The sequence below is a fragment of the Hemiscyllium ocellatum genome, chromosome 37, assembly GCF_020745735.1.
Source record: "Hemiscyllium ocellatum isolate sHemOce1 chromosome 37, sHemOce1.pat.X.cur, whole genome shotgun sequence".
Lineage (NCBI taxonomy): Eukaryota > Metazoa > Chordata > Chondrichthyes > Orectolobiformes > Hemiscylliidae > Hemiscyllium > Hemiscyllium ocellatum.
Window position 1 is genome coordinate 30,852,330 of NC_083437.1, and position 27,274 is coordinate 30,879,603.

The 27,274-nt window shown below is 45.6% G+C and overlaps 1 protein-coding gene across 2 annotated transcripts in view; it reads left to right on the forward strand.

Moving 5' to 3' along the window:
• LOC132833714 (MORN repeat-containing protein 1-like) overlaps positions 1-27,274 on the forward strand; it is a 200,164-nt gene that overhangs the window by 143,574 nt on the left and 29,316 nt on the right. For both annotated transcript variants that reach the window (XM_060852222.1, XM_060852223.1), the window contains 2 exons: positions 2,318-2,457; positions 16,028-16,086. In XM_060852222.1, coding sequence (XP_060708205.1) covers positions 2,318-2,457; positions 16,028-16,086 — 199 coding nt within the window. The remainder of the gene's footprint in view (positions 1-2,317; positions 2,458-16,027; positions 16,087-27,274) is intronic.

Consider the following 27,274-nt stretch of genomic DNA (forward strand, 5'->3'; position numbering starts at 1 on the left):
GCACTGAAATCTTAGAGCTGCAATGCTGATAACAATGGGCAAGGCAATAAGGCAGCTTAAATCCAAAGACTTGGAGATTCCGGTGTTGGACTGGGGTGTACAAAGTTAAAAATCACACAACACCAGGTTATAATCCAACAGGTTTAATTGGAAGCACACTAGCTTTCGGAGCGACGCTCCTTCATCAGGTGATTGTGAAGGGCTCGATCGTATAACAGAATTTATAGCAAAAATTTGCAATGTGATGTAACTGAAATTATACATTGAAAAATTGATTGTCTGTTAAGCCTTTCATCTGTTAGAATACAGTGATAGTTTCACTTCTTTCATGTGTAAATCACAAAACCCTTTTTTTCGGGTTAGTGTTAACAATGGTGGTAGCTAGACAATATGTTGAAGGTGTTAGCCCCCTGTGTTCTCTGTCTATGACCTGATGTTTAGATTGATTCTAATCTAAAAAGTGAGATAAGTGTTTTACATAAATTCATGCAGTTTTTGAGCTCAGAGTTCTACATGAATGTATGCAGTTTTTGAGCAGAGTGCAATGTAACTGTGCAATACAAATTCACCCCACAAAATATATGTGTGCATGTGGGTCTTTGTCTGTCTGTGGGTGGGTGTGTCTGTCTGGGGTGGGGGTTGTGAGTGTGAGAATGTGTGTGTGTGTGTGTGTGTGTGTGTGTGTGTGTGTGTGTGTGTGTGTGTGTGTGTGTGTGTGTGTGTGTAACTGACCCAGTGTATATTATCTGCAGGATGTGCATTTATTGCAACAGTACCTCATGCTGCCATGCTTTCAGCCACTGGGAAGGCTAAGACCAGCAACATCATGGGAGCACCATCCCCTTCTAGTCACATACCATCTGATTTGAGCATTTGCCATTCTTCCTTTGGCACAGTGGCTCAGTGGTTAGCACTACTGCCTCACAGCACCAGGTACCCAGGTTCGATTCCAGCATTGGGTGACTGTGCAAACTCCACACAGACATTCTCCCTGTGTCTGCGTGAGTTTCCTCCCACAGTCCAAAGAGTGTGCAGGTCAGGTGAATTGGCAATGCTAAATTGCCTATAGTGCTAGGTGCATTAGTCAGAGGGAAATGGGTCTGGGTGGGTTTTTCTTCAGAGCGTTGGTGTAGACTTGTTGGGCCAGAGGGCCTGTTACCACACTGTAGGGAATCTAACCTAATCCTTCATCATTTGGTCAAAATCCTGTAGCTCCCCCTTTCTAACACTTTTGTGAAAGAACTATTAGCACAGACTGCAGTGATTCAAGATGGTCTGGAACTACCTTCTCAGAGAAACTAGTACTGGATAATAAATGTTGGTTATGCCAGCTACGTTCTCATCCCAAGAACAAGAATTAAAGGCTCTAAAATCTCAAACATCTGTTCCATCATCGCATTTCATTGTTCATTCATTTGTTGTACCATTATTGTTCCGATTTCGGCTGTTACAGTCAACTATTGCAAAATGTTCAATAGAGGAAGCTTGGTAAACAAAATTGATTGTGAGTTAATGTAAAATGGTGCACATACACCTATAATGGGACTCTTGGGTTATATTCCTTGGTGATAAGGTTAGGAGGTGAACTAATAATTGAGAGATTAAAAATAATTGACAGGATAGAAATTGAGTGATTCTTTTTGAGTTTTAATTTGGAAATCTAGAAAAAGGGTAAACAACATCTTATCATTTGAACTAAACAAATTAAATACAAATCCTGAGAAAACCTCTTCAAAGGGTTGTGGCAGTGCTGAATGCTGCCTCAAAGCACACTTGGTGCAGAATCAATTGAGAAGCTCAAAAAGCAAATAGGCACTTATTTGGAAAGTAAATTTCCCATTCCCTAGCTTTGTAGTATCCTCCATCCCCAAAATTCAACACGAATTCTCCATTTCCCAAATCTGGCCTCTTACACATTCCCAATTCCCGTTGTTCCATTGTAGGCAACCATGTTTGGGCCCTAAGCTCTGAAATTCTTTCCCGAAGCCTCACCACCCCTCACCCTCCCAACTCCTTAAAGTTATTCCTTAAAACCTGGCTCCTTGACTGAGCTATTGGTCACCTGTCTGAATGTTCTGCAACATTTTGTCTGACTATTCTCAGATGAAACACAACAGCATGTTTTTAGTTTCTTTAAAAGCTTGATCTAAGATTTTTAAAAGTGTTTTAGGTGATATTGCGATGGGGTGAGGTCTAAGATTGTGGCTAAAGAAATGTCATAAAAGGCTCAGTGAACCATATGCTGAAGTGCTATTTCTGACAACAGGTTATTAGTGGTAATTGTCAACGTCCTAGTTGACTGTTTGTATTTTTGCAGGGTCCCAGTTCACTCCAGCAGTAGAGAAGGAACCTTCTGCTCCACCCAATCAGAGAACAGAAAATGGTTATGCGGTATTTTGTAATATTGCACTTGCTTTGCCACCAGACAACTATCAACCTTTGGATGAATTAGAAAAGGTAAGATCTTCAAACTGATGAGCATTCCCCACCTTCTAAATAAGATATGCAAAATACTGGAAACCAAGAATAAAACCAGTGTTGCAGGCAGCCAGCAGGCCTGGAATTGTCTGTGAAAGGAAGAAGAGTTATATGACTTAAATATGACTTCATTAGAATTGGAAAGAATTCTAAAGAAAAGTCACATTTAACTCCAAATGATGACTCTTCCTCTCTTCATAAAAAGGGCCTCAGCACACAAGCAAATAGACTGACCCATGATGTTGTTTGAGAAAACTGACTCACTCCAAGAGGGGATGGAAACAGAATTGAGAGATGCTACCATAGAGGTCATTTTTTTATTGTGGTCAGGTGCAGATAGAGTAGTGAGAGATTCACACAAAAACATTTCCAAAATGATTCCCTACTCCCCTGTCTGTAGGGCTGGTGAGATATTTCAGCTGACTACCATTTGCAAGTATCTTCAGAAAAGCTGTTGGCCAGCGAAGTAGATAGTGAGCTCCCTCCCTGTTAATTGTTAACTGCCTAACTGGGTGAGACTTAACTGAACTTAAGAGGATTAGTATTTATTCAATTTTGTATTTTCTAAATTCCATTCCTTTCAAGATTCACTTTGCAGATTCCACCATAAAGCTAGACTGCTGACGTTTCCCAGCAGAGTCCCTAAGCACTCCATTACTGCAACAACTCACTCCTTTAACTCTTCCATTTTAAAGCAAATGTCTCCATAGAGCAACCAACTCTCAATGCAGGATTCCCAGAGGGCAGGCAGAGTTTCTGCACCAATTACATACTATATCAGAAAAACAGGTAATTTAATAATCGTATGTTCCTGATTATTATTAAGATTAACAATTCAGTGGTTTGGAAATTTCCTGATGGACTATTACAAGGAGTGCCTCAGTGGCTAATAAAAAAAAGTTAATGGACTTGCATTTATATGGCATCCTTCATGTCACGCACTCCAGCCACTGTTGTAATGTAGGGAAATGCAGCAACTAATTTGTGCACAGCCAGTTACCACAGTGTGATCATGATCAGCTGATCCATTTTATTCTCAATGTTGGTGAGGGATAAATATTGTCAGAACACTGGGAGAATTCCCATGATATTCATCAAAATCATACCATGGGACCTTTTATATTGCCTGAGAGGGAATTGATGTTTCATATCAAAGATTGCAGCTCCAACAATGCAGTACTCCCTCAGTACTGCACTGAAACGTCAGTCCAAACTTTTGAGCTTATTTTGAGTAGGACTCCACAATCTTCATACTTAGAAGCTGTTGTACTGGAGCCCACCACCAAAGATATATTTCCCTCCCTACCCCTATCAGCATTCCAGAGAGACCATTCTCTGCAGGTCTCATCAGGTCCATGCCCCCCACCAGCCCACACCTGGCACCTTTCCCTGCCACCGTAGGAAGTGCAAAACCTGCACTCACTGCTCCCTACACCTCTGTCCAAGGCCCCAAGGGATCCTTTCACATCTAACAGAAATTTACCTGTACTCCACCAATATCATCTACTGCATTTGTTGCACCCAGTGTGGTCTCCTCTAAATCAGAGAGGCAGGACACCTTCTTGCAGATTATTTCAGAGAACATCTCTGGGACACTTACACCCAACCCCACATCCTGTGGCTAAACTCTTCAACTCCCCCTCCATCAAGGACATGCAGGTCCTGGGCGTCCTCCACTGCCAAACCATTACCACCTAACACCTGGAGGAAGTACACCTCATTCTGCCTTGGGACCCTGCTACCCCACAGGATAAATGTGTATTTCAATAGCTTCCTCATTTCCCCTCCCCCACATTATCTCAGTCCCAAGCCTGCAACTCAGCACTGCCCTCCAGATCTATCACCTTCTCCCTCACGTTCATCCACCTATTGCTTTCTCAGCTACCATTCCCCCCCAACCCCCATCTTTTATCTCTCAGCCCTAGCCTGCTCCTCAGATGCTGTCTGACCTGCTGTGCTTTACCAGCAACACATTACTCTACTACTAAGTCAGAGGTGATATCAGCCAGCCAGAAACAAGACTTTTCTTCTGACTCTCATGGCAGTGGTCAGTGTGTTAGTTTAGGTTGTAAAGTAGTGTGACATCACCAATGTGGGTTCAATCCCCACACCAGCTAGTGTACTGTGCACTAGTAAATAAAGTGTGACAAGAACCAGCCTTTGCAGTTATTTTAAAACAGAACATTAAGTTTTGAAATCTCCATTTGAAAGTGCCATAATTGTGTAAGAGACAACACTAAAAACAAAGTTCAAGATGGTTTAGAGTTTTCCCAGCAGGAAACAAAAAAAGCATTGCCTTTTAGGTTGGTGTGCTCTCCTTCTCAACCTCACCCCTTGCCTGAGGCATGGTAGCCCTCAGATTAAATCATCACTGCTATGATCAGTCAACTTGACTAGCTGAACTGCTAGCACTGCTGCCTCAGTCCAGGGACCCTGATGCGCTTCTAGCCTTGGGTGACTGTCATGACTGTCTACTCTTGTGCAGGTCTCTGCTGGGTGTTTTAGTTTCCTCTTACAGTACAAGACTGTGCAGGTTGGATGGATTGGCCGCAGAAACTCTGGGGTTACATGGGTGAAATGCTCAGTCTTTTATCATTCACCCATCTTATTGGGATAACATGCACCCAATAAATATGCTGAATGCCTTTAGAATTTTATTTTTTTATTCAGGAAAAACACCATATTGCTGCTTCACCAAGACAGAATTTCTGCTGCCACAGTACTCTTCTCAACTGGTGATCTTTTGAGCACCCCAACCTCAAGTGGGATGTTTTTCTCCCCTTTCCTACAAGGGAAACTATAGGCCATCTTGAACTGTCTGTAAGAGGCAACACTAAAAGCAATTATGACGTTTTCAAATGGAGATTTCAAAAATTAAATGTTCCATTTTGAAATAACTAGAGGCTGGTTCCAGTCACTTTGTATTTACTAATGCACAGTACACTGGCTGTAACTAGCCAGCTCAGTCAGTCTGACACTAAGATTCTAATCTCCTGGTTAATATTTTAACAGTACAAATTAAAGTTAACACTAACTGTATTCAAGAAACAGCAATTTACAGGTGAAAGGGGCAACAAAGCCAGATCCCATACCCCACCATATAACCAGGTCACAGGGAAACAAGGATGAACCTCAAATCCCACCTTATATCAATCAAGGAGGAAACAGTGAACAAAATCCCTTCTGGTACAGAGTCCATTGTCATGAACAGTTCTGTTCAAAATGTAGAGTCCATTCCCAGGAAAAGTCACTTCACTACGTTAACAGAAATGGAGTCCACTTCAAACTGCAGAATCAGTCACAAAACAGGATCCATAACTGAGGGCAGAGTCATCTTCTGAAGGCAGAAAATGCACACCCCGCATGTTCAATCTCTAGAGAGGCCTGGTCCACTCACAGGAACATAGTACATTGTAAAGGTACAGTTAATTCATAAGAGTTTAGTCTACTCCCAAGCTCCAGGACACAGCAAATGCTCACTTCCCAGCACACACATATGCATCTTTACAGAGGCCTAGTCCACCAACTAAGGGCCAGCTCATCTGGAAAGATGCGTTTTCTCACAAGGGCTCAGCACAAACACCAAACATAAAAAAACCCCGGAGTGCAAGGGCTAAGTCCAACCACAAAAACAGCATTATCCTTTTCCTAAAGGAAAGGAAAAAAGAAACAGGCTATAACCAGACAGTGACACAAGACAGATAGACACACACACACAATCTATTTCCGGGGGGGGGGGGGGAACACACTGACTGTAGCACCATCCAGCTGTCAGTCTCCCCTGAACAAAAGAGATTCTGAACCTCTTCTTTTTTTAAAGCAGTACAAAACTACAAATGAACAGCCACATACAAGAAACAGCACCATATAACCAGTCTTAAGAGAAACAAGGACAAACTACCCATCCCTCTCCTGGTTATATTTTTTTTTCTTTTTTTTGTGTTTTTTTTTATATATTAACCCCCACACTACCGCCTAACTGCGGTAGTGCTTATTTTTCCCCAGCACCTCTCCTGGTTATATTATTTTATTAAACAAGTTACAAAACACACAGTTTACAAAAAACATTTACAGCTGTACAAGAGACAGCAATTTTACAAGGGAGAGGAGCAGCAAAGTTAGGCCCCAAACCCTACCGTTTGACCATTTTACAGGGAGATGAGGACAAACCTCAAATCCCAATTCCACATTTAACAAGACAGTGACAATGACATTTGTACATTAAACAATACGGTTACATACAGAAGTGCAGACAATACAGACCCAGCAAGCCCCCACCCCTCCCACCTTCCGACCACTCTAAGGCAGCCCACCCCTACCCACCTTCCAGTTCTCTGTTCACCCCGTGCCCCTTCCAGTTCTCGGTCCACCCTCACACACCTTTCGACCACCTCTAGGACAGCCCGCCCCAGTATCCGCCCGGGGTGACAGCGGTTTGGACGGCCTACCCACCTTCTGGCTTCACTAACCACCCTCATCACCTTGCGACCACCTCTGGGGCAGCCCGCCCCGGTACCTGCTCGGGGTGACAGCGCTGAGGACGGCTACCTGCCTTCTGGCTCTCGGTCTGCCCCTACGTACCATTGAGCTCTCACCCATCCCGTTGCGCCTCCGACCAGTGGGCTATCCTAGCACACCTTTCGACCACCTCTAGGGCAGCCCGTCCCCTTCCCTGGGACGACACCGTGTAGGTAGCCCACAAGCCTTCCGGATCTCAGCCGCCCCTACGCGCCTTCTGGCTCTCGGCTGCTCTGACACCTTCTGACCACCTCTAGGACAGCCCGACCCGATTACCCCTTATCGGGACGACAGCGCTCAGAACAGTCTACTCACCATCTGGCTCTCGGGATGACTGGCATCAGGGTGGCCTACCCACCCTCTGGCTTTTAGGACAGCCTACCAACCTTCAGGTTCACAGGATGGCCTACCCACCTTCCAGCTCTCGGGGTGACAGCTTTCAGGGCGACGCATGAGCCTCCCAGCTTACAACAAGGCCTGCCAGACCCAGGGACACACAAGACAGTGCAGGTGATAGATACAGGAAACACCACAATAAAAAAAACAGAGTCCTTTCTGGTACACAGTCCAAATCCATACATAGAGTCTTCAAGATATAAAATCCATTGCCAGGAAGAGTCCACTCCAGTATACGACGTACATGGTTGGAAATAGAGTCCACTCCAAACTGCAGAGTCCGTTACTAAAAACGGAGTCCGCAACCAAGGGCAGAGTCCACTCCTGCAGGCAGCAAATGCACACCTCACAGCACACAGTTGTTCAGTCTCCATAGAGTCCTGGCCCAGCCTTGGAAAACCAGGTCCACTCACAGGAACACAGTACAGGTGCAGTTAACTCACAGGTAAGTTTGGTCCACACCTGAGGGAAAGGTCTTCTCCCAGACTCCAAGATACAGCAACTGCTCACCTCCCAGCACACACACAGGTGTTCAATCTTCAGAGGCCCAGTCCCAGGGCTAGGCCTCCCCACAGGAACAGCTCCTCTGGTAAAATGTATGTCTTCCACAAAGGCTCAGTCCAATCACCAGTAAAAAGTGAAGACACATACAAAAAGCAAAGAAAACTAGAGTCCAAGGGCTAAGCCCTACCATAAAAGTAACATTGTCCTTTTCTCTAAAAAGAGAAAAGAGTAACACACGGGCTGTAACCAGCCAGTGAAACAACAATCCCCTATGCCCCAGGTTAACAGCTCCAGTCAAGAACCTCATAGTCAATGAAGTCCATCTGGTTCCTATCACTACACATTTTACTTTTTTTGTCAATATTTTATCCACCTGCGGAGTTTTATGTTGTTATACTCAACTCTAATACTTCAAAACTGGCATGAGGCATTGTTTGGCGTACAGCTCATTTAGCTGTCTAATTAGACTTTGCAAGTCCTCTATTTCAGTTTTGGAAGCTGCTGCATCTTTTTGTGAGACTCTACTTTGATTAAAAACAATGGGGCTAATATTATCAAAATAAGATTGCTCATGCAAAGTGACATTTGATGTATTTTACTTGAGTCCCAAAAACCTGACTTGCAATTTTGAATTCTATGCAAAGCCCATTCATGACAGTATTTTCAAGTTCACAGCTTTCACGCCACAAAAGATTATCTATGTGCAGTATAAAGAGGCCTTAAAGCTGCCCCTCATGGTGATAACAAAACATGGCAGGGTCTACCTTTTTTTCTCTCTTTTTCTTTTTTTTCCCCTTTTTATTCCCTTCCCTCCCCACACTACTGCCTAACAGTAGTAGTGCTTATTTTCCCCCAGCATCCATGTGGTGTGTGTGCAGGTGTAGGACACAGTGAAGAACAAGTGCGTACATCTTTATTTATATTCCACCATCCGGAGGAAAGGAAACACCCGAGTGACAAGCAGTGCCCCTCTTGACAAAGGGCAATGCTGTGTGATCAGACAGTGAAAGGGAGGGCAGGGAATAAATCAAAATAGAGTTGGAGGGGGAAATAAAACTCTCCACTCCCTGCAGTGCCCACCTCTCCCTGCAGGGTCTACTTTTTAACTGCAATCAGCCTAATTTTGATAAGACGACTTTAATGAGAAGGACCAAACTCTAGAGGCCTCATTTAGGCCACAAATGTATTTATTTCATTTCCAGAGTGTCCCCACTGTGTCTGATGCCTCTTGAATAGATCTTGCAGAAAGTCAGCTTTACTATCAATTGATCTACATTCCAAACATTTGTTGCTAACAAAAACAAGAAAATTTTCAGAATTCCTTTTCCTGCTATTGGTTCACCAACTGTTATATCTTGGTCTCCCATTTTTTCTTCAAAGTCTCATGCCAGTGGCATTGTTTTGAGAGAAAAAAAACTGCAGATGCTGGAATCCAAGGTAGATAAACAGGAGGCAGGAAGAACACAGCAAGCCAAGCAGCATCAGGAGGTGGAGAAATCAATGTTTCCCATGTAACCCTTCTTCAGAATTGGGGTGGATGTAAGGGGAGTTGCAGGTAAAAGGGTGGGGGGGCAGAGTGGTGAGGTAGGGATAGGTGAAGACAGGTAGAGGGAACAGCTGGTTGGTCAATGGGAGGAATGAATCCAGTTGGTGGCTGGAAGGAAGGGTCAGTCAGAGGAATGGAAGGGAAGGGGTGGGGCTGGGAAGGGAGTCAGGGGATGGGAAGGGAGGTTATTTGGAATTGGAGAACTCAATGTTGAGTCATCAGGGTTGTAGACTGCCTAAGCAGAAGATGAGGTATTGTTCCTCCAATTTGGGGTATGATTCGTTGTGGCAATGGAGACCAAGGATGGTCATTGTCAGAAAGGGAGTGGGAAGGGGAATTAAAATGGACGGTGGCTGGGAGGTTGGGTCAGCCCCTGAGGGCCCAGCTGCGATGCTCAGTGAGCTGTTCCCTAAGTTTACGTTTGGTCTCCCCAATGTAGAGAAGACCACATTGGAAGCACTGGATAGAGTACATGAAACAGCTTCTCCAGTATACTGTTTAGTGGAATATGTAAATTGTTCCTGATATATGCCGCGAGTTCTAATTTTCTGCCTGAATAATATGACCTTTCTAGCAATTTTTAAATGATCCAGGGAAACATATTTAACCTGCATCTCCTCCAACCTGGTTTACTGTATCCAGTACTCCCAATGTGGTCTTCTCTACATTGGGGAGACCAAACGTAAACTAAGGGAACGTTTTGCTGATCATCTCAGCCAGGCCCTCAGGGGCCAACCTGACCTCTTCCAGCCTCCTGCTTGTCTACTGGCCTTGTTTTAGCTTACAAGTCCCACCAGCAGACATCTTTTTTGTGTGTATTTGCCTGTGAGTTAGGGCATAAACTATCTGGCCCGTCTATGCACACCCAAATTCTGTACAGCTATTTAATTCTGGATGTTGGGCATGTTTTAACTTTTCTTCTAGTTATTTATGACCACTACGACTTCTGGTCTTATGGCCTGTGCCCCGGGTGAGCAATTGTGGTTTGTACTAAAAATCTTGTAATTCTTAAATTATGCACCGAGTTTGCTTTCCTGCTTTTTCATGGCCTGCTGCTCCTCAAGCTCCCCCCCCGCCCCCCCAACCTTTCTTAGTGAAGATAATCACTTTCTAGGGGCCTAGTTCACTCACAAACCCACTGTTTGAGCTTATACAACGTGTTAGAGTCAGAGTCAGACAGCATGGAAACAGACGTTTCGGTCCTATTTGCCCATGCAGACCAAGTTTCCCACAGTCAGGTATGCGAGATAGAATTTCTTAAAAATAAAATATTTTCAGCCCTCTGGTATGTTGCCATCAATTCTGCAAAAGGAAATTCTGTAACTCTATCATTTATAGAGCTCAATATTTTCCAAATACTTTATCCAGATCTATGTAAATTAGAAACATCATTCCAAATATTCTCTACAAATCTTCTCTCAAGGCATTTTTCATTTTGGAGTTCTTGTCTTCCGTCTTTGTACTCTATGTTCCATCATTCCCCACAATGATCCAGTTTTCATATTTTCCGATGGCTCTCCCTGCCCTATTTATAATAGTCACACTTCTCCATTGACAAGTCCCTTCTGATAAATAATTAATCTCGTACCCAGGCATTCCTTCAGACCATATTAGATCATAACACGATAAACTGAAGGTTTGGAGACCTGCAGCATTTCCATTGAGAGTTCTTTCATCAAGAAAGATCTGCATATCTGATAGAGGCACAACACTTATTGAGAACATACTAAAATAGAAACAGCCTGACTGGTTCATCAAGGCTGTCTCATTCCAACATGGACCATTTCTACACAACATTAGGCTTACGTCTCCCATTGTCTAGATTAGAGTGTTGCTGGAAAAGCACAACAGGTCAGGCAGCATCCGAGGAGCAATAAGTGAGAGAGGGGGTCCTATTGGCCCACCCTGGCAAGGAATTTCTCAGGATAGGTAAGAAAAACCCTTAGGGTGAGTCTCCAGGAATTTAATCTCTGATCCTCTTAACAGCAAGCTGCAGGAGCTTAGGGTGGCTAGTACGACAATACCCATGCCCTATCCACTTGAAATGTCTTCCACACAAAGTGGTTTATTCAGCTGTAATTCTTTTGAGGACATGCAGCAATTTAGAGGCTGATAACTCTGGGAAAGGGTTGATATCGAACCAGATGTTTGGCTTTCAGATGCCCCCACTCCCATTGACCCCACTCCAGTCTTCCCTAGCTCAAGAAAGACTATCTTGTGAACCTGATAGATATGCATAGAGAAAGGTACATAAACTGTTGTGTACATGTCACAGAATCCCAAGATAGAAACAGAGAAGAGCCATTCACGGCTTCTTCTGCTTTCTCAATAATTCGCAAAAGCTTTCTGCCTGGTTTACTCAAAACAAAAATACATCACAAGTCTTAAATGAGTGTCAAGAATTTATAGATTTAAGCCTCTTGTGGCAGGGTGGTTGTGACTACTGTTTGGCAGAAGGCTGCAGGTTGTACAGAGGCATTTAAGAGCATGGAGTCTGACAACCAGATATGAATAGTTGGGGAGTAACTATGGGTTTGTCCTGGTGTTTGACAATGAGGAAGGTAAATTCTATCACTGTAGATTCTCCCATTGGGAGAACAGGAGCCACTGATTTTGACAGGAGTTAAGGTTTGATGCAGAGTCTTGTGAAAGTAGAGCGAGGCCACAGAAAGTGGAATGGGTTTTTAAAAAATTATTCACTCATGGGATGTGGGTGAACATTTATTGACTAGTTGCCCTTGAGAAGGCGGTGGCGCACTGCCTTCATGCACCACTGCAGTCAACCTGCTGTAGGTTGACCCCTTAGGAAGGAAATTCCAGGATTGTGATCCAGCAACAGTGAAGGATCAGCAATGTCTTTCCAAGTGAGGATAGTGAGTGGCTTGGAGGAGAACTTGCAGGTGGTGATGTTGCCACATATCTGCTGCAGATGGAAGTGGTCCTGCTTTTGTGAGGTGGTATCTAAGGATCTTTGGTGAGTTTCTGGAGTGATCTTGGAAATAGTATACTCTGCGGTTACTAAGTGTCAGAGGGAATGGATGCTTTTAGATGTGGTGCCACTCAAAGCTACTTTGTCCTGGATAGAATGGAGCTTCTTGAGTGTTGTTGGAACTGCACCCATCCAGGAAAGTGAGGAGTATTCCATCACACTCCTGACTTCTTGTAGATAGTGGACAGATTTTGGGAAGTCAGGAGGTGAGTTACTTGTTGCAGTATTCCTAGCCTCTGACTTGCTCTTGTAGCCATTATTTTTATGTGGTGAGTCCAGTTGAGTTTCTGGTCAGTGGTACCCAAGGATGTTGATAGTGGGGATTCAGTGATAATAACACCATTGAATGTCAACAGACAGTGGTTAGATTGTCTCTTTCTGGTGATGGTCATTAGCTGTGATGCAAATGTTATTTGCTACTTGTTAGTCAAAGACTGGATATTGTCCAGATCTTGTTGTAGTTGAACATGGACTCCTTCTGTATCAGAGGATTTGCAAATGGTGCTGAGCATTGTGCAGTCAACGACGAACTTAATTTCTGATGTTATGATGGAGGGAAGATCATTGATGAAGCAGCTCAAGATGGTTGGCCCTAGGACATTACCCTGAGGAACTCCTGCAGAGATGCCCTGGGATTGAGATGACTGACCTCCAACACACAGCCATCTTCCTATATGCCAGGAATGACTCCAACCAGCAGAGAGTTTGCCCCCTGATGTTCATTGGTTTGAATGTGGCCTTGATATCAAGGGCTGTCATTCTCACCTCACCTCTGGAACTCAGTTCTTTTAAGCATATTTGAACTAAGGAAGTCAGGAATTGAGTGGTCTGGTGGAATTCAAACTGGGCATCACTGAGCAGGTTATTGCTGAGCAGGAGTTGCTCGATATCATTGTTAATGACACCTTCCATCAATTTACTGATGATCAAGAGTAGATTGATGGGGCAGTAACTGGCCAGGCTGATTTGTCTTTTTTGTGTACAGGACATACCTTGGCTATTTTCCACATTCTGAACCACATGCTTCACATTCCACATTCTTCTGTTCTGAAGGAAGGTCATTAGATCCGTAATGTTAACTTTGCTTTCTCTCAATGGATGCTGCCAGACCTGCTGAGTGTTTCCAGTAGTTTCTGACTCTGTTTCTGATTTCCAGCATCTGCAGTTCTTGAGGTTATTTCTAAATTTTTCATGTTGTCTGTTCGTGTAGATGCTGGTGTCGTAACTGCACTCAAACAACTTGTCTCGGGGAGCAGCAAGTTCTTGAGCATAAATCTTCAGTACGATTGCCAAATGTTGTCAAGGCCCACAGCCTTTATAGTGTCAAGTGCCTCCAACCATTTCTTGATATTACCTGGAGTGAATCGAATTGGCTAAAGACCAGTATCTGTAATGCTGGGGACCTCTGGAGGAAGCTGAGGTGCATCATCCACTTGGCACTTTTGGCTGAAGATTGCTGCGAAAGCTTCAGCCTTATCTTTTGCAGTGATGTGTTGAGCTCTTGCATCATTGAGGATGGGCGCATTTGTGTAGCCTCCTCTTCCAGTGAGTTGTTTAATTGTCCACTGCCATTCACGACTGGATCTGGCAGACTGCAGAGCTGAGATTGATCCATTGGTTGTGGGATCATTTAAGTCTGTCTATCACTTGCTGATTATGCTGCTTGTCACGCAAGTAGTCCTGTTTGGTTGCTTCACCAGGTTGACACTTCATTTTTAGGTATGATTGGTGCTGTTCCTGGCATGTCCTCGTGCACTCCCCATTGAACCAGGGTTGTTCCCCTGGCTTGATGGTCATGGTTGATTGGGGGAAATGCCAGGTCATGTGGTTACTGGAGTACAGTTCTGCTGCTGATAGCCCACAGCACCTCATGGATGCCCAGTCTTGAGTAGCTAAATCTGTTGGAAGTCTGTCTCATTTAGCATGGTGATTGTGCCACACAACAGATGGAGGATATTCTTAATGTGAAGTCAGGACTTCATCTCCGCAAGGACAGTATGGTGCTCACTCTTATCAATGCTGACATGGACAAATGCATCTGCAAATGGCAGATTTTTAAGGATCAGGTCAAGTATGTTTTTCTCACTTGTGACTTTGTTCCTTCACAACCTGTCACAGACCCAGTCTAGCAGCAATGTCCTTTTGGACCTGGTCAGCTCAATCGGTAGTGCTGCTGCTGAGCCACTGTTAGTGGTGGACATTGAAATCCCCCACCCAGAGTACATTTTGCACCCTTGCCAGACTCAGTGCTTGCCTCCTTCAAATGGTAGACATTCTTTGCTGTTAAAGCTCCTATCGTAACCTATGCATAACTCATTTGAACTGGCAAATATTCCCAGGGTGTTGGGAAGAAGTGCTGAAGCCCTGACTGAGGTTTGCATCTTGTTGTGCTAGGGGTTAGATGTTTCAATAAGAAATCATGAAAATTAGAAATCCAGGCCAGTTACAGACTGCATTCACCAGCTTCAAGCACACATTTCATCCGTATGTAGCACAGTGATACTTTCAGATGGCATGAAAAATGCTACACACACACACACACACACACACACACACACACACACACACCTACCTCCCAAAGGCAGCTCATTAGCATCTTCTCAAGGTCACTTAGGGATGGGCAATATACACTGCCAGGGAACCCTGTTGTATTAAACTAAATGCACTCACACACAGTGCTATTAAGGTGGGAGGTCCTTGATTTTGACCCAGTGACAGTGAAAGAATAGTGATGAAGTTTCAAGACAGGATGGTATATGCCTTGGGGAAGAGTTTGTATGTGGTGGTGTGTTCATGCATCTGATGCTCTTGTTCTAGATTTTAGAGGTCACTGGTGAGACAGTCTCTGAAAAAAGAAGCTTAGCAAATTGCTGCAGTGTGTATAGTAGGTGGTACGCAGATATGATGCACATCTGGGGGAGAGGTTGAGGGAAGGGATAGAATAGATTAGAATGGTGCTGGAAAAGCACAGCAGGTCAGGCAACATCTGAGGAGCAGAAAAACCAACGTTTCGGGCAAAAGCCCTTCATCAGGAGGCTTTTCCCTGAAATGTTGATTTTCCTGCTCCTCGGATGCTGCCTGACCTGCTGTGCTTTTCCAGCACCACTCTAATCTAGACTCTGATTTCCAGCATCTACAGTCCTCACTTATGCCCAGAAGGGAGAGAATGGTCTGCTTTGTCCTGGATCATGTTGAATTTCCTGCATCTTGTTAAAGCAAGTAGGTGGTGAGAATTTAATCACATCCTTGTCTTGTGCCTTACAGATGGTGTACAGGCTTTGAGATGTTAGTAGACGAGTTACATGTCAAAAAAATTATGAAGCTCTGACTTACCCTTGTAGCCACAATATTTATGTGCCGAGTTCAGTTAAGTTTCTGGTCAGTTGTAACTCCCAAGGATGTTGAGAGTGGAGGATTCAATGATAATGAAGCTTTTGAACTTCAGGGGAAGATGGTTAGATTCTTTCCTGTTGGAGAAGGTCATTTCCTGACACTTGTGTGACTTACCAGTCATTAACCAGTGCCACAGGTTTTAAACAAGCGGTCTCTTGTTCTTTGTATGATATAAATTATTGTGTCCTAATTTTTCATTGCAGAAAACGAGCAAGAGGTTGAGTAGCAGAACAGTCTCACAGGAGAAGATATCTGAGAGCAGGTGGGTGTGCGTTACACCTTAGTCAGTGCAAATGTCTCTGTGTAGCACTTAACTAAGTGCCCCATGCCTCAGGAGAAGTAGCAAACAGTTGTTAGCTCATTTTCTGTAGTAATGAGCGGCTAGTCTAGGGAGCAAGAACTGTCAGGTTACTGCAGTAACAATATCTCAGTGGGCTGCACCTTCACAGACACACTTCGAGACCTTTCAGTAGAGTGCACCCACATTGTAAAAAGTAATTACACATCTCAGTGTGGCAAACAGAAATATTTATAAAAGTCACAAGTGCTCAACTATGTATGAGGTCTGTCAGCTGTTTGACAGACAAACAATGGCTTAATGGGTTAATGTTTGAAACAGAAGCTACTATTTAGACTGTCTTTCAGTGCCACGTTAATGCTACATTGATGTGGTGTAGATGGCAGCTGCAACATAGCATACAAGCCAGCCTTGCCAAACTCTGCTGGACCCTGTTTGATTCCTACTGGTTTCTTTCTGGGATCCCAGCCTCTGTCTTCCGATGCTGACAGACCAGTATTGAAAAAAAAATGACGAATGCAGAAAACTCAGGGTTCACCTTCAGAGAGAGAATGGCTGACACGATAAATTGTCCTCCCACCTCTGACTCAAACCCAGCTCACTGAGATGGAACTGAAGTCACCTAATTTGCTGCTGGCTGCTGGCTGCAGGTGTCCAGAAGTAATTGCTTTCACACTGTAGGGCTGATTTTACAAAATCATGCTCCCAGTGGGGAACATTGCACACCCTGAGCACATAGTCAGAAATTGCCAGCAGGTGAGGCTCATTGCCAGGATTATGCACTCATAAAGTGACCCTTGCATTCGTGCAACTGACAGAACCAGTCTCCTTTATCAGATGGTTTCCTGGAGCCATAAACCTGTAGTTCTGTGATTCAACCATCAGGATAAAGACAGCATTTTTGCAAAAATCTAAAAGCCTGTTTCAGTCCTGCACACTTGCCATATATCTATCCCTCACCCCGCCTTCAGTTGCCTTGGCCCCAAGATCTGAAAATCCATCTCTAAACTTGACACTTCTCTACCCCTCCTTCCTTTAAGACATAAAATTGATCTCTTTGGCCACACTTTTGGTCACTCCTGTTCTAGTAACTTGGTGTCAAATTATGCTGGTTACGCTTCTTGGGACATTTCATGAGGTTAAAAACACAAAGTAATTGTTGTTGTGAGATTCCCTTTGAAATCCAGCACACCCAATGGAGAATATAACAGTGAAAAAGTAATACACCATGACTCTCTCTCCTTAAGACTGGCTGAAATGCGACTCACAACTATGAAGAACTGAGAGTGTGAGTCATATTCAGTGGTTTGGAGATACAAAAGCACAAACCTTTTAATGATTGCTTCCAAAAACAGAACATGTTAATAAAAACACAAGAAGGTAGATGTTCTGTTAATACTTAAAGTGTAAACCTGAAATGTAAACTTGGCTGTTTTCTCCACAAATGCTGACTATGAGTTTCCTGCATTTTCAGTTTTTGTTTCATGTTTTCAGCATCTGTAGAATATTACTTTTACTCAGAAATAGGATCATAGAATCCCAACAGTGTGAAAGCAGGCCATTGGGTCTATTGAGTCCACACTGGCCCCTCGAAAGAGTATCCCACCCAGGGAAAACAGCCCCAATCTATTCAGCCTCTCCGTGTAACTTAAACCCTCCAACCCCGGCAACATCCTTGTAAATCTTTTCTGAACCCTTTCAAGTTTCACAAAATCCTTCTGATAGGACAGAGACTAGAATTTATTTTTAAAAATGCAAATCTTTCAATAGTAATAACAGAATACTGAATGTAATTGTAGTGTTGTGCACACACACAAACACATTAACATGCATGTGAATACACACGCATATAGCAGCTAACATCACAATTCAGAGATAACGAGGACTGCAGATGCTGGAGAAGTCAGAGTTGATAAAGTGTGGTGCTGGAAAAAGCACAGCAGGTCAGGCAACATCTGAGGAGCAAGAGAATCAATGTTTTGCACTTGACCCTACATCAGGACTGGCGAGGAGGAAGGGGCTAAAAAATAAATGTGGTGGGGGCACGGGGCTAGGGGAACGGTAGTTGGGATGGCGATAGATGGGTGAAGTTAGGAGGTGATTCTGGTAGGTTGGTGGGGAGGGTGGACCGGATGGATGGGAAGGAAGATAGACAGGTAGGACAGGTCAAGAGGGCGGTGCCAGTTCAGAAGGTTGGATCTGGGTAGGGATGGAGATTTGGAAACTGATGAATTCAATGTTGAGGCCGTGTGATTATAGGCTCCTGAGGTGGAAGATGAGGTTCATCCTCAGTTTGCGGGTGGCCTTGTTTAGGTGGTGGAGGAGGCCCAGAATAGATGTGTCATGGGGGGAGTAGAAGGGGGAGTTGAAATGGATGGCCACAGGAAGGTGGGGTTGGTTGGTACGTAAGGGCCAGAGATGTCTCCTGAACTGAGTTTGCACTCGGTCTGTCCAATGTAGAGGAGACCACATCAAGGGCAACAGATGCTGTAAATGATGTTCGAGGAGGGTTGGAGGGTTTGAGCTATAGGGAGCGGTTGAATAGGCTGGGCCTACTTTCCCTGGAGCGTCAGAGGCTGAGGGGTGACTTTATAGAGTTTATAAAATTATGTGGGGCAAGGTTGGGTAAACTGACAAGGTCTTTTCCTAGGAATGAGGGAGTCCAGAACTAGAGGGTCAGGGTGAGAGGGGAAAGATTTAAAAGGGACCTAAGGGACAACTTTTGGGAGGGTGCATGTATGGAATGGGCTGCCAGAGGAAGTGGTGGAGGCTGGTACAATGACAACATTTAAAAGGTGTCTGGATGGGTACACGACTAGAAAGGGTTTAGAGGGTCAAATGCTGGCAAATGGGACTGGATTAATTTAGAATATGTGTTCAACATGAATGAGTTGGACCAAAGGGTCTGTTTCTGTGTTGTACATCTCTATGACACTATGTGCAAGTTAATCTCTGCCAGTTGTGGAATGATCCTTTGGGGCTGTGGACGGAGGTGGGGAGGTGTGAGCGCAGGTGTTGCATCTTTTACAGCGGCAGGGAAAGGTACCAAATGTGGAGAGGGGATTGGTGGGGAGTGTGGACCTAACGAGGGAGTCACAAAGGGAACAGTCCCTACGGAATGCAGATAGGGGTGGGGAGGGAAATGCATTTTTGTTGGACCCAATTCCACATGCACTTAGTACCATTTAACATTGTACCAATTCAGCAATTTTTCATGAGTAGGCCAACATAAAAATTGTCAATCCATCATCAGACTCAGGACTCATCATAGTAAATGTCTTTTAAAAGTAAAAGAAGAAAATGTGCAAATAAATGCACAGTAAATAAAACAGTAAATAAAACACAACAGCAGTGCATGTTAAATAACTTAAACGGTTCACAGGTTTTAATCTGCAGTCTGGAAACTAGCTGGGGATATGCTTGCTGCTCTGATTTCCCTGCCCACACAGTAGAGCCATAAAAGTATTCTGCAGTGTATCCGTCGCAGTCAATTCAAACTGGAAAATGTGTTGTGGCAACAATGCACTTAGCACCTCATGTAGTAATGTTGTCTAGCAGACTGGTCACAGCAGGTAAATTCTGTGACATCACCTTGTCTAGCAGCAGAGAGAATGAAAACAGCTCTGGGACAGGAATGTATTAAATAATATAAATGGAACCCGAGAACCCAAAGGTAGCATAAAGCAAACAGTGAATTCTGGGCAGTTTTATTACAGGTACATAAACAGAGCTGATGAATTTCACCGCTTATAGCAACTAAGTAAATAATCTGTACTCTATAAAATCCTGCAGTGCTGGTTGTATATTTTCTCCTCATGGGGATTTAAGGTCCTATGTTTTCCATTCTTTTTCTGGTGTAAAATTGTAATGCTGTAACAGTAAAAACATTGCAGTCACCAATTAGCGTGACAAATTGAAACTATTGGTCATCACTTTGCAAGGTCACATAGTACATTTTCTCTGCTACCTCATTTCTTGCCTGGAGTGAAAAATATTCACATTCACTTACCTGTGCTGCCCTATTCCCAACCACCTGATAAGAATCTATGCTGCAAGACAGGAGGAGTTGTTTGTAGGCAGATCAAATCAATCTAAATGATAACTGAATGTGTGAATGCTGTCACATCATGTGAAGGGCGCAGGTTAAAGTCGGTGCAATACTGTACATGGAACATTGGTGAGCTTCATACGCCTACGGCCCACCTTAATGAAATTTGGGCTCACCATGTGATTGAACTGTTTTTCCGCTGCCTCCGTCTCTGCACTCACTTCTTCAGGCAGGATCACCCCTTCAGTTGTTCTCTTCATCTGCCTCCAGTATTCACCCTCCACTTGGACCCCTTCCTCTGGTCTCTTACCTGTCCTCGATCTCTTGGTTGAAAACTGCCGACATGACATCAGCCGTCTCAATTTCTCTGCTCCTCTCACCCACTCTAACCTACCCCCCCCCTCTGAGATCGTAGCACTTCGCGCTCACAGGTCCAACCCTAACTTTGTTATCAAACCTGTTGACAAAGGTGATGCCGTTGTAGTCTGGCACACTGATCTTTACCTTGTGGAGGTTCAATGCCAACTCTCAGACACTTCCTCCTACCTTGCCCTGGACCAGGACCCCACATCCAAACATCAAGGCATTGTTGCCAGGACTGTCGCTGACCTCATTACTTCCAGAGATCTTCCCCCTACTGCCTCCAACGTTATAGACTCCCAACCAGCTTCTACCTCCTTCCCAAAATCAACTAACTGGACTGCCCCAGTAGGGCCGCTGAACTTGTTTCCTCCAACCTTGACTCCATCCTACCTGCACTTGTCCACACCCTACCAACCTACATCTGTGACTCCTCTGAACCCCTCCACTACATCGATAATTGCTAGTTCCCTGGCCCTAACTGCCTCCTGTTCACCATGGATGCCCAATCCCTCTATACCTCCATTCCTCACCAGGATGGCGTGAGAGCTCTCAGCTTCTTCTTCAACCAGAAGCATGAACAATCCCCATTCACCACCACTCTCCTCTACCTGACTGAACCTCTTCTCTCACTCAATAATTTCTCGTTTAATTCATTGCCTCACTTCAGCCAAGTCAAAGAAGTGGCTATGGAAACCTGCCTGGATCCCAGTTATGCCCTGCCTCTGTATGGGGTATGTGGAGCAATCCTTGTTCCAGTCTTATATTGCCTCCTCTCCAACAACTCCTTTCTCAGCACATCGACGACTGTTTCGATGCCACTTCATGATCCCACCTGGACCTTGAAAAATTTGTAAATTTTGCCTCCAATTTCCACCCCTCTATTTCTGACACTTGCCTTTCTTTTCTTGACCTCTCCATCTCCATTTCAGGGAGTAAACTGCCATCCACTATAAAGTCACTGACTCCAAAAACTACCTTCATACACCTCTTCCCACCCCACATCCTGTCATGGTTCCATCCCATTCTCCCAGTTCCTTCACCTGTGTCATATCTGTTCAGATGATGCCACCTTCTCAAAACTGAGCTGCTGACATAGCTTGCTTCTTCCGTAACCATGGTTTCCTGCTCACTGTAGTTGACGCAGCCCTCAACTGCATCTGACCTATCACCCGAACCTCTGCCCTTGACCCTTCCCATGACTGACAGCAATATGATCGTTGTCCTCACCTTTCATCCCAACAAATTCTGCATTTTCCGCCATTTCTGACAACTCCAGCAGAACGCCACGACCAAACACATCTTCCCCTCACTTCCCCTGACTGCATTTCACAGGGACCATTCCCTCCATGACATCCTAATCCATTCCTGGATGATTACCAACACCACCCCCCTTCCCACATAACTTCCCATGTAACTGCAGAAGGTGCAACATCTGTCCCTTCACCTCCTCCCTGCTTGCCATCCAGGGACCTAAACAGTCTTTCCAGGCGAAGCAGCATTTCACCTGTATTTTCTCCAATCTTGTGTATTGTTTTCACTGCACCCAAAGTAGCCTACATTGGATAAACCAAATACAGACTGGTGACCGCTTTGCAGACCACCTCTGGTCCATAGCCAGTCATTCTAACGCAGTGTCCTGTTCACATGCCCACTTGTCTGTCCTCAGCACGCTGCAGTGATCCAGCAAGTCACAGTGGTAGCTAGAGGAGCAACATCTCATCTTCAAACTAAGTATTTTACACTCTGCTGGGCTCAATATTGAGTTCAACATCTTCCAATTGTGAACCCTTCCTTCTCCTTCTTTTGGCTTTACTTATTGCATTCTCTGCCACCATGTCCTGTTTGCCTTCACCCACTCCAGTTCTTTCCAGTCTGGCAGTTAGACATACATTGTTCTGCCATTCTCACCTTCTGATCATTTAATCTGCACTATCAGCAGCCTTTCTCCCCCAGCACTCCAACTGTCCTCTCTCCCACCCCACTATTGCATAAATGCTGACCCTCCACACTTCACTTCAGCTCTGATGAACAGTCATCTAGACTTGAAACATTAGTTTGCTAAGGTTTGCTGCCTGACCTGCATTTTTTTGTTTTCAGTGCTGTTAGTCAACAGGCCAGTAAAGATAAATGTCCTGATTCCCCAAGATCCTACAGCAGAGTAGACCCACATGTTTCATAGCTCATGCTATCTACCTCAGAAAATTTTATGTCATTTTTAGGACATGAATGTTGCAGACAAAACCAGCATTCATTGTTCTTCCCTAATTTCTCTCGATAAGGTGGTAGTGCGCTGCATTCTGGAAACACTACAGTCTGATGATGGCACTATTCCTGTTATATACGACTTCCTGGACACTAACCCCGCAGTGAGGCTGGAGGAGCTGATACATGTCCAAATCGGGCTTCTGTGTGACTTGGAGATGATAGTATTGCCATGTACCTGCTGACTTTGTCCTTCTAGGTAATAGAGGTCACGTATTTGGGAGATGCTGTCAAAGAAACCTGAGCAAATTGCTGTCATGTACGCTGTAGATAGCACACTGCAGGCACTGTGCACTGGTGAAAGGAGTAAATGAGGTGACAAAGCACTGCAAATACATTCAGAATATTTGACAAGTTGTTAAATTGAACCACCACACAGCATGTATCAGCTTACTTTAGCATCTATTTTCAGGTCAACAGCCATCATTTAGTTTCAAAGAAGACTTTTGATCTTCCTTTAGCAACTTTAGAAGAAACCACAGGCATGCTTCGAAGCATGTGCATTTCCAAGTGGTTCTCCAATGAGCAACAAGGGACTACCATGAGAGGAAAACTGGAAATGCACAGGAGGGCAGCACACAAACAGTATTTTGGCATATTTTAGTTTCAATCTGGAGTAATTGTAAAAGGGTGGTACATCTCTGAACAGTTAACAGAAGAGTAGAATTCCATCATTACTGTCAGCTGGACAGTCATGTGTGATCGGGGAATACCTAAAGAGATCAGGTGAAAAAACACCAAAAACACACAAAGATCACCTAAATAGTCCAGTGAATTTTTAAAGGCTCCCCTCTAGCCATGCCTTATTAATACGTTTGCTGTCCATCTATATTTGCTTCAGGCATGACCAGTCTATAAGAACAATTGATTGGGTTTGCTGCAGTGTGCAATTGTGGCTGCACCCTCTGTCACCCTGCTAATTTCATACTTTCGTTTTGTCCTTCATAAGACATTGATGTCCCATAAATTCCAACAGCCATCACCTTCATGCAGCATTGTACTCAGACAGAAGGTTATGAGTTGCGATCCCACTTAAGTCCCAAATTCCAGGCTGATGAAATTGTAAGGAGAAAGTAAGGACTACAGATGTTGGAGATCAGAGTGGAGAGTGTAGTGCTGGAAAAACACAGCAGAGGACCAGAGGAAGAGATTCTGCTCGAGTGCTGCAGGTTCGATGCAGCAGACGTGTGCTGGCAGGGAGATACCATGGGGGTCGGAGCTGCTGGAGATCATCGCTGGATCGTGATAGGACGTCGGAGGTTTGTTTGGTTGTGCTGACCTGCTCTTGGTGGACCTTTATGCTGGCTTTGGCCTAACGCCAATTCAGGTACCAGCCAACCTCAGAGCTATGGCCTCAGCAGCCGTTCGCAGCCCAGGCCAGGGCATTCGCAATACAGTGAAGAAGGTGGAGGAGTGCACACCGGTCGATCGGACAGTGTTTGTCAAGAAGATTTTGCTGCAGTGCTGCGGGTTCGAAGCAGCGGACGTGTACTGCCTGCAGGATTTCCCTGCAGCAGGCTATTTCGACGTGACCTTCAGGAGCATGAAGAATTGCGAGCAGCTCCTGAAGGTCTTCCAGGAGAAGGAAGGGGAATCTCTGTTCTCCATCTTGTTGGCAGAACCGTTCTGTGTGCTTCCTACGCAGAGGAGTCGGGTTGTAACAATCCATATGTACAACCCCCATGTCCCGGCAGCGGATGTCCTGACCTTCCTAAGAAGATACGTCCAGGTCGAGGGAGAAAGCACCGATGTGGTCGATCTTTTTGGGATCTGGACCAGCAAGCGGCAGGTCAGGGTTGATGCCAGTGTGAACATCCTCCACCCACCCTCCAGTTTTGCTATCGGAGGAAGCAGTGGTTATCTGACGTACACAGGGCAGCCAAAAGTGTGCAGAACCTGCGGGAGGTCAGGCCATATGGTGGTGGATTGTAAGGTGACCGTCTGTCGAAACTGCAAGCAGGAAGGCCACCCGACCAAGGAATGTAAGGAGGCCAAGAACAGTAATCTATGCGGAGAGGCGGGCCATGTGTACAAGGTCTGCTCAAGACGAGGGGCCGTCACCTATGCACAGATGGCCGGAGGTGGCAACACGAGGCGTGGACCACCTAAGACCAGCAAGGTACCACAAAACAACACGGGAACGGTGCCTGGGGACACAGAAGGAAGGGCAGGCTGTAGCGGAGCAGACGGCAGACAGCGGGGAGATGCAGCAACCGATCCAAGCTCCTTCAAGATAGGCGGAGGAAATGGAAGAGGAGGGAACAAAGGAGGCAGACAATTGGATTACTGTCAAAAGCAGGAAGAGGAAACCTCACCAGGCCCCCAAAGCCACCCAGCAAAGGGGGAAGCGACACCTACACGACGAGGATACAGGCAGCTCTTCCAATGGTGAGGACGGGTGCAAGGAGGGTCGTCACCAGAGGAAGAGACAGACTGCCTCGAGGATAAAGGAGGGCAGCACCGCCCGAGCAGGAAAAGATGATCCCTCTGAGGAGGTGGGTAAAGGCCTCCCCCCACCCGGTGAGAACCAAGAGGTACCCACTCCCCCACAGCTCCAGGTAGCTGGGAGCAGCGGTCCTGTGACAGCCCCTCCGTCAGATGGAGAACTGGACTGTGCGGACCCTGGGCCCGACCCAAAGACAGCAGAGCGGGGAAATGGCCCCAGCGTGGAGCCGGACAGCTACCTCAGCCCTGGGAGGGTCCAGCAGTTTGCCGTCACCACGGGGATGCACACAGCTACCTCAGAGAGGCAAGACCAGCAGCAAATGGACACTGGTAACCTCGTAAACTGTTAAAATGGGAATAAGAATTGCCAGCATCAATGTGTGTAGCATCAAATTGGCTACGCGATGTGTTTCTACGATGGCCTTCCTGGCTAACGTTAAAGCCGACGTCTTGTTTCTGCAGATGTGTGGAATACCGCACCTCAGCAGCTACAGAAGATGGTTGAGCTCATGGGCCCATGGGCCGTCAGTTTGGTCGGGGGGCAACGTTAGCCGCGCCTTCGGCCTGGGTATCCTGTTGCGAGGAAGCAACTTCACCTTCTCCGAGGTTAAGGAGATGGTGGGTGGGTGCCTCCTCATCACCGACGTCATGTGTAGGAATGTTCCTCTGAGACTGATTAATGTGTAGGCCCCAGTGGGTAAGAGTGAACGGTTGGCCGTCCTGCAGTAGCTTCAACTGCTGCTGGCTATGTCCAGGCCGGTCATTCTGGCCAGAGACTTCAACTGTATCATCGATGCAGATAGACAATCCAGCGGGGGGCACAGTAAACTGGACACCACGTCCAGAGCCCTGTTGGACACGGTAAAAGATGCCAAGCTGCACAACGTCTTCAGCACCTCTGCAAATGGAGTGCAGCATAGATACACCTGGTCACGGACAGACAGGTCTATCCGCTCATGGTCAGATCCACCGACGTTAAGCCAGTGTTCTTCTCTGACCACTGCCTCCTGCTGGCCGACTGTCAACTACAGGACGGGCAGCGGGCTGGTAAGGGAACATGGAAGCTGAACACAAAGCTGTTGACCCCGGGAAACATTGAGGACCTCAAGAGGGACTACGCAGGTTGGAGAACCGTGAAGTCCCTCTTTGAGTCCCCAGCGGACTGGTGGGAAGCAGTAAAAGGGAACATCAAGAGGTTCTTCATCCTCAAAGGTATTCAGGAGGCAAGAGAAAGAGGCGGGGAAAACTGTCCCAGCTCCAGGAAAGTATGCAGAACCTACTTCTGCTGCAGATGATGGGGGTCGATGTCACGAAGGACCTCAAGGAGGGGAAGGGCCAGCAAGCCTCGCTCTTTGCCTCGGAGGCCTCCAAGATAATCTTCCGGTCCAGGGTCCGCTCGGTGGCGCAGGACAAGACATGCTCACGTTTCTTCTTCCAGAAGGTGCACAAAGAGAGCTCCATGCTCAGCAGCCTGAAGGAAGAAGATGGCTCGATAACGTCATCTCAGGCTGAGGTCATGAAGATCAGCAAATCCTGCTATGCCAGTCTGTATGACGCGAAGCCAACCGACAGCGCGGCCTCCCAGTCGTTCCTGTCCTCTATCACGGAGGTCTTAGACGACAGAACAGGGAGAGGCTGGATCAACCGCTATCTCTGGACGAGCTGACTAAGGCCCTCGAGTCCTTCGAAAAGAATAAAACGCCCGGAAGCGAAGGCTTACCGGTCGAGCTCTATTCCGCTCTGCGGGACTTGATTGGCCAGGACCTGCTGGAGGTGTATGTCAGTATGCTTCGGGCAGGTACCATGAGTGAATCCATGAGGAAAGGCATCATCACCCTCATCTACAAGCGGAAGGGGGAGAGGGAGGAACTCAGAAATTGGAGACCAATCTCACTATTGAATGCGGATTACAAACTTTTGTCAAAGGTAATCGCCAACCAGGTCAGGTCTGCTCTGGGGTCGGTGATTCACCCTGACCAAACCTGTGCTATACCGGACAGGAAGATCGCTGAGAGTCTCACACTCCTCAGGGAT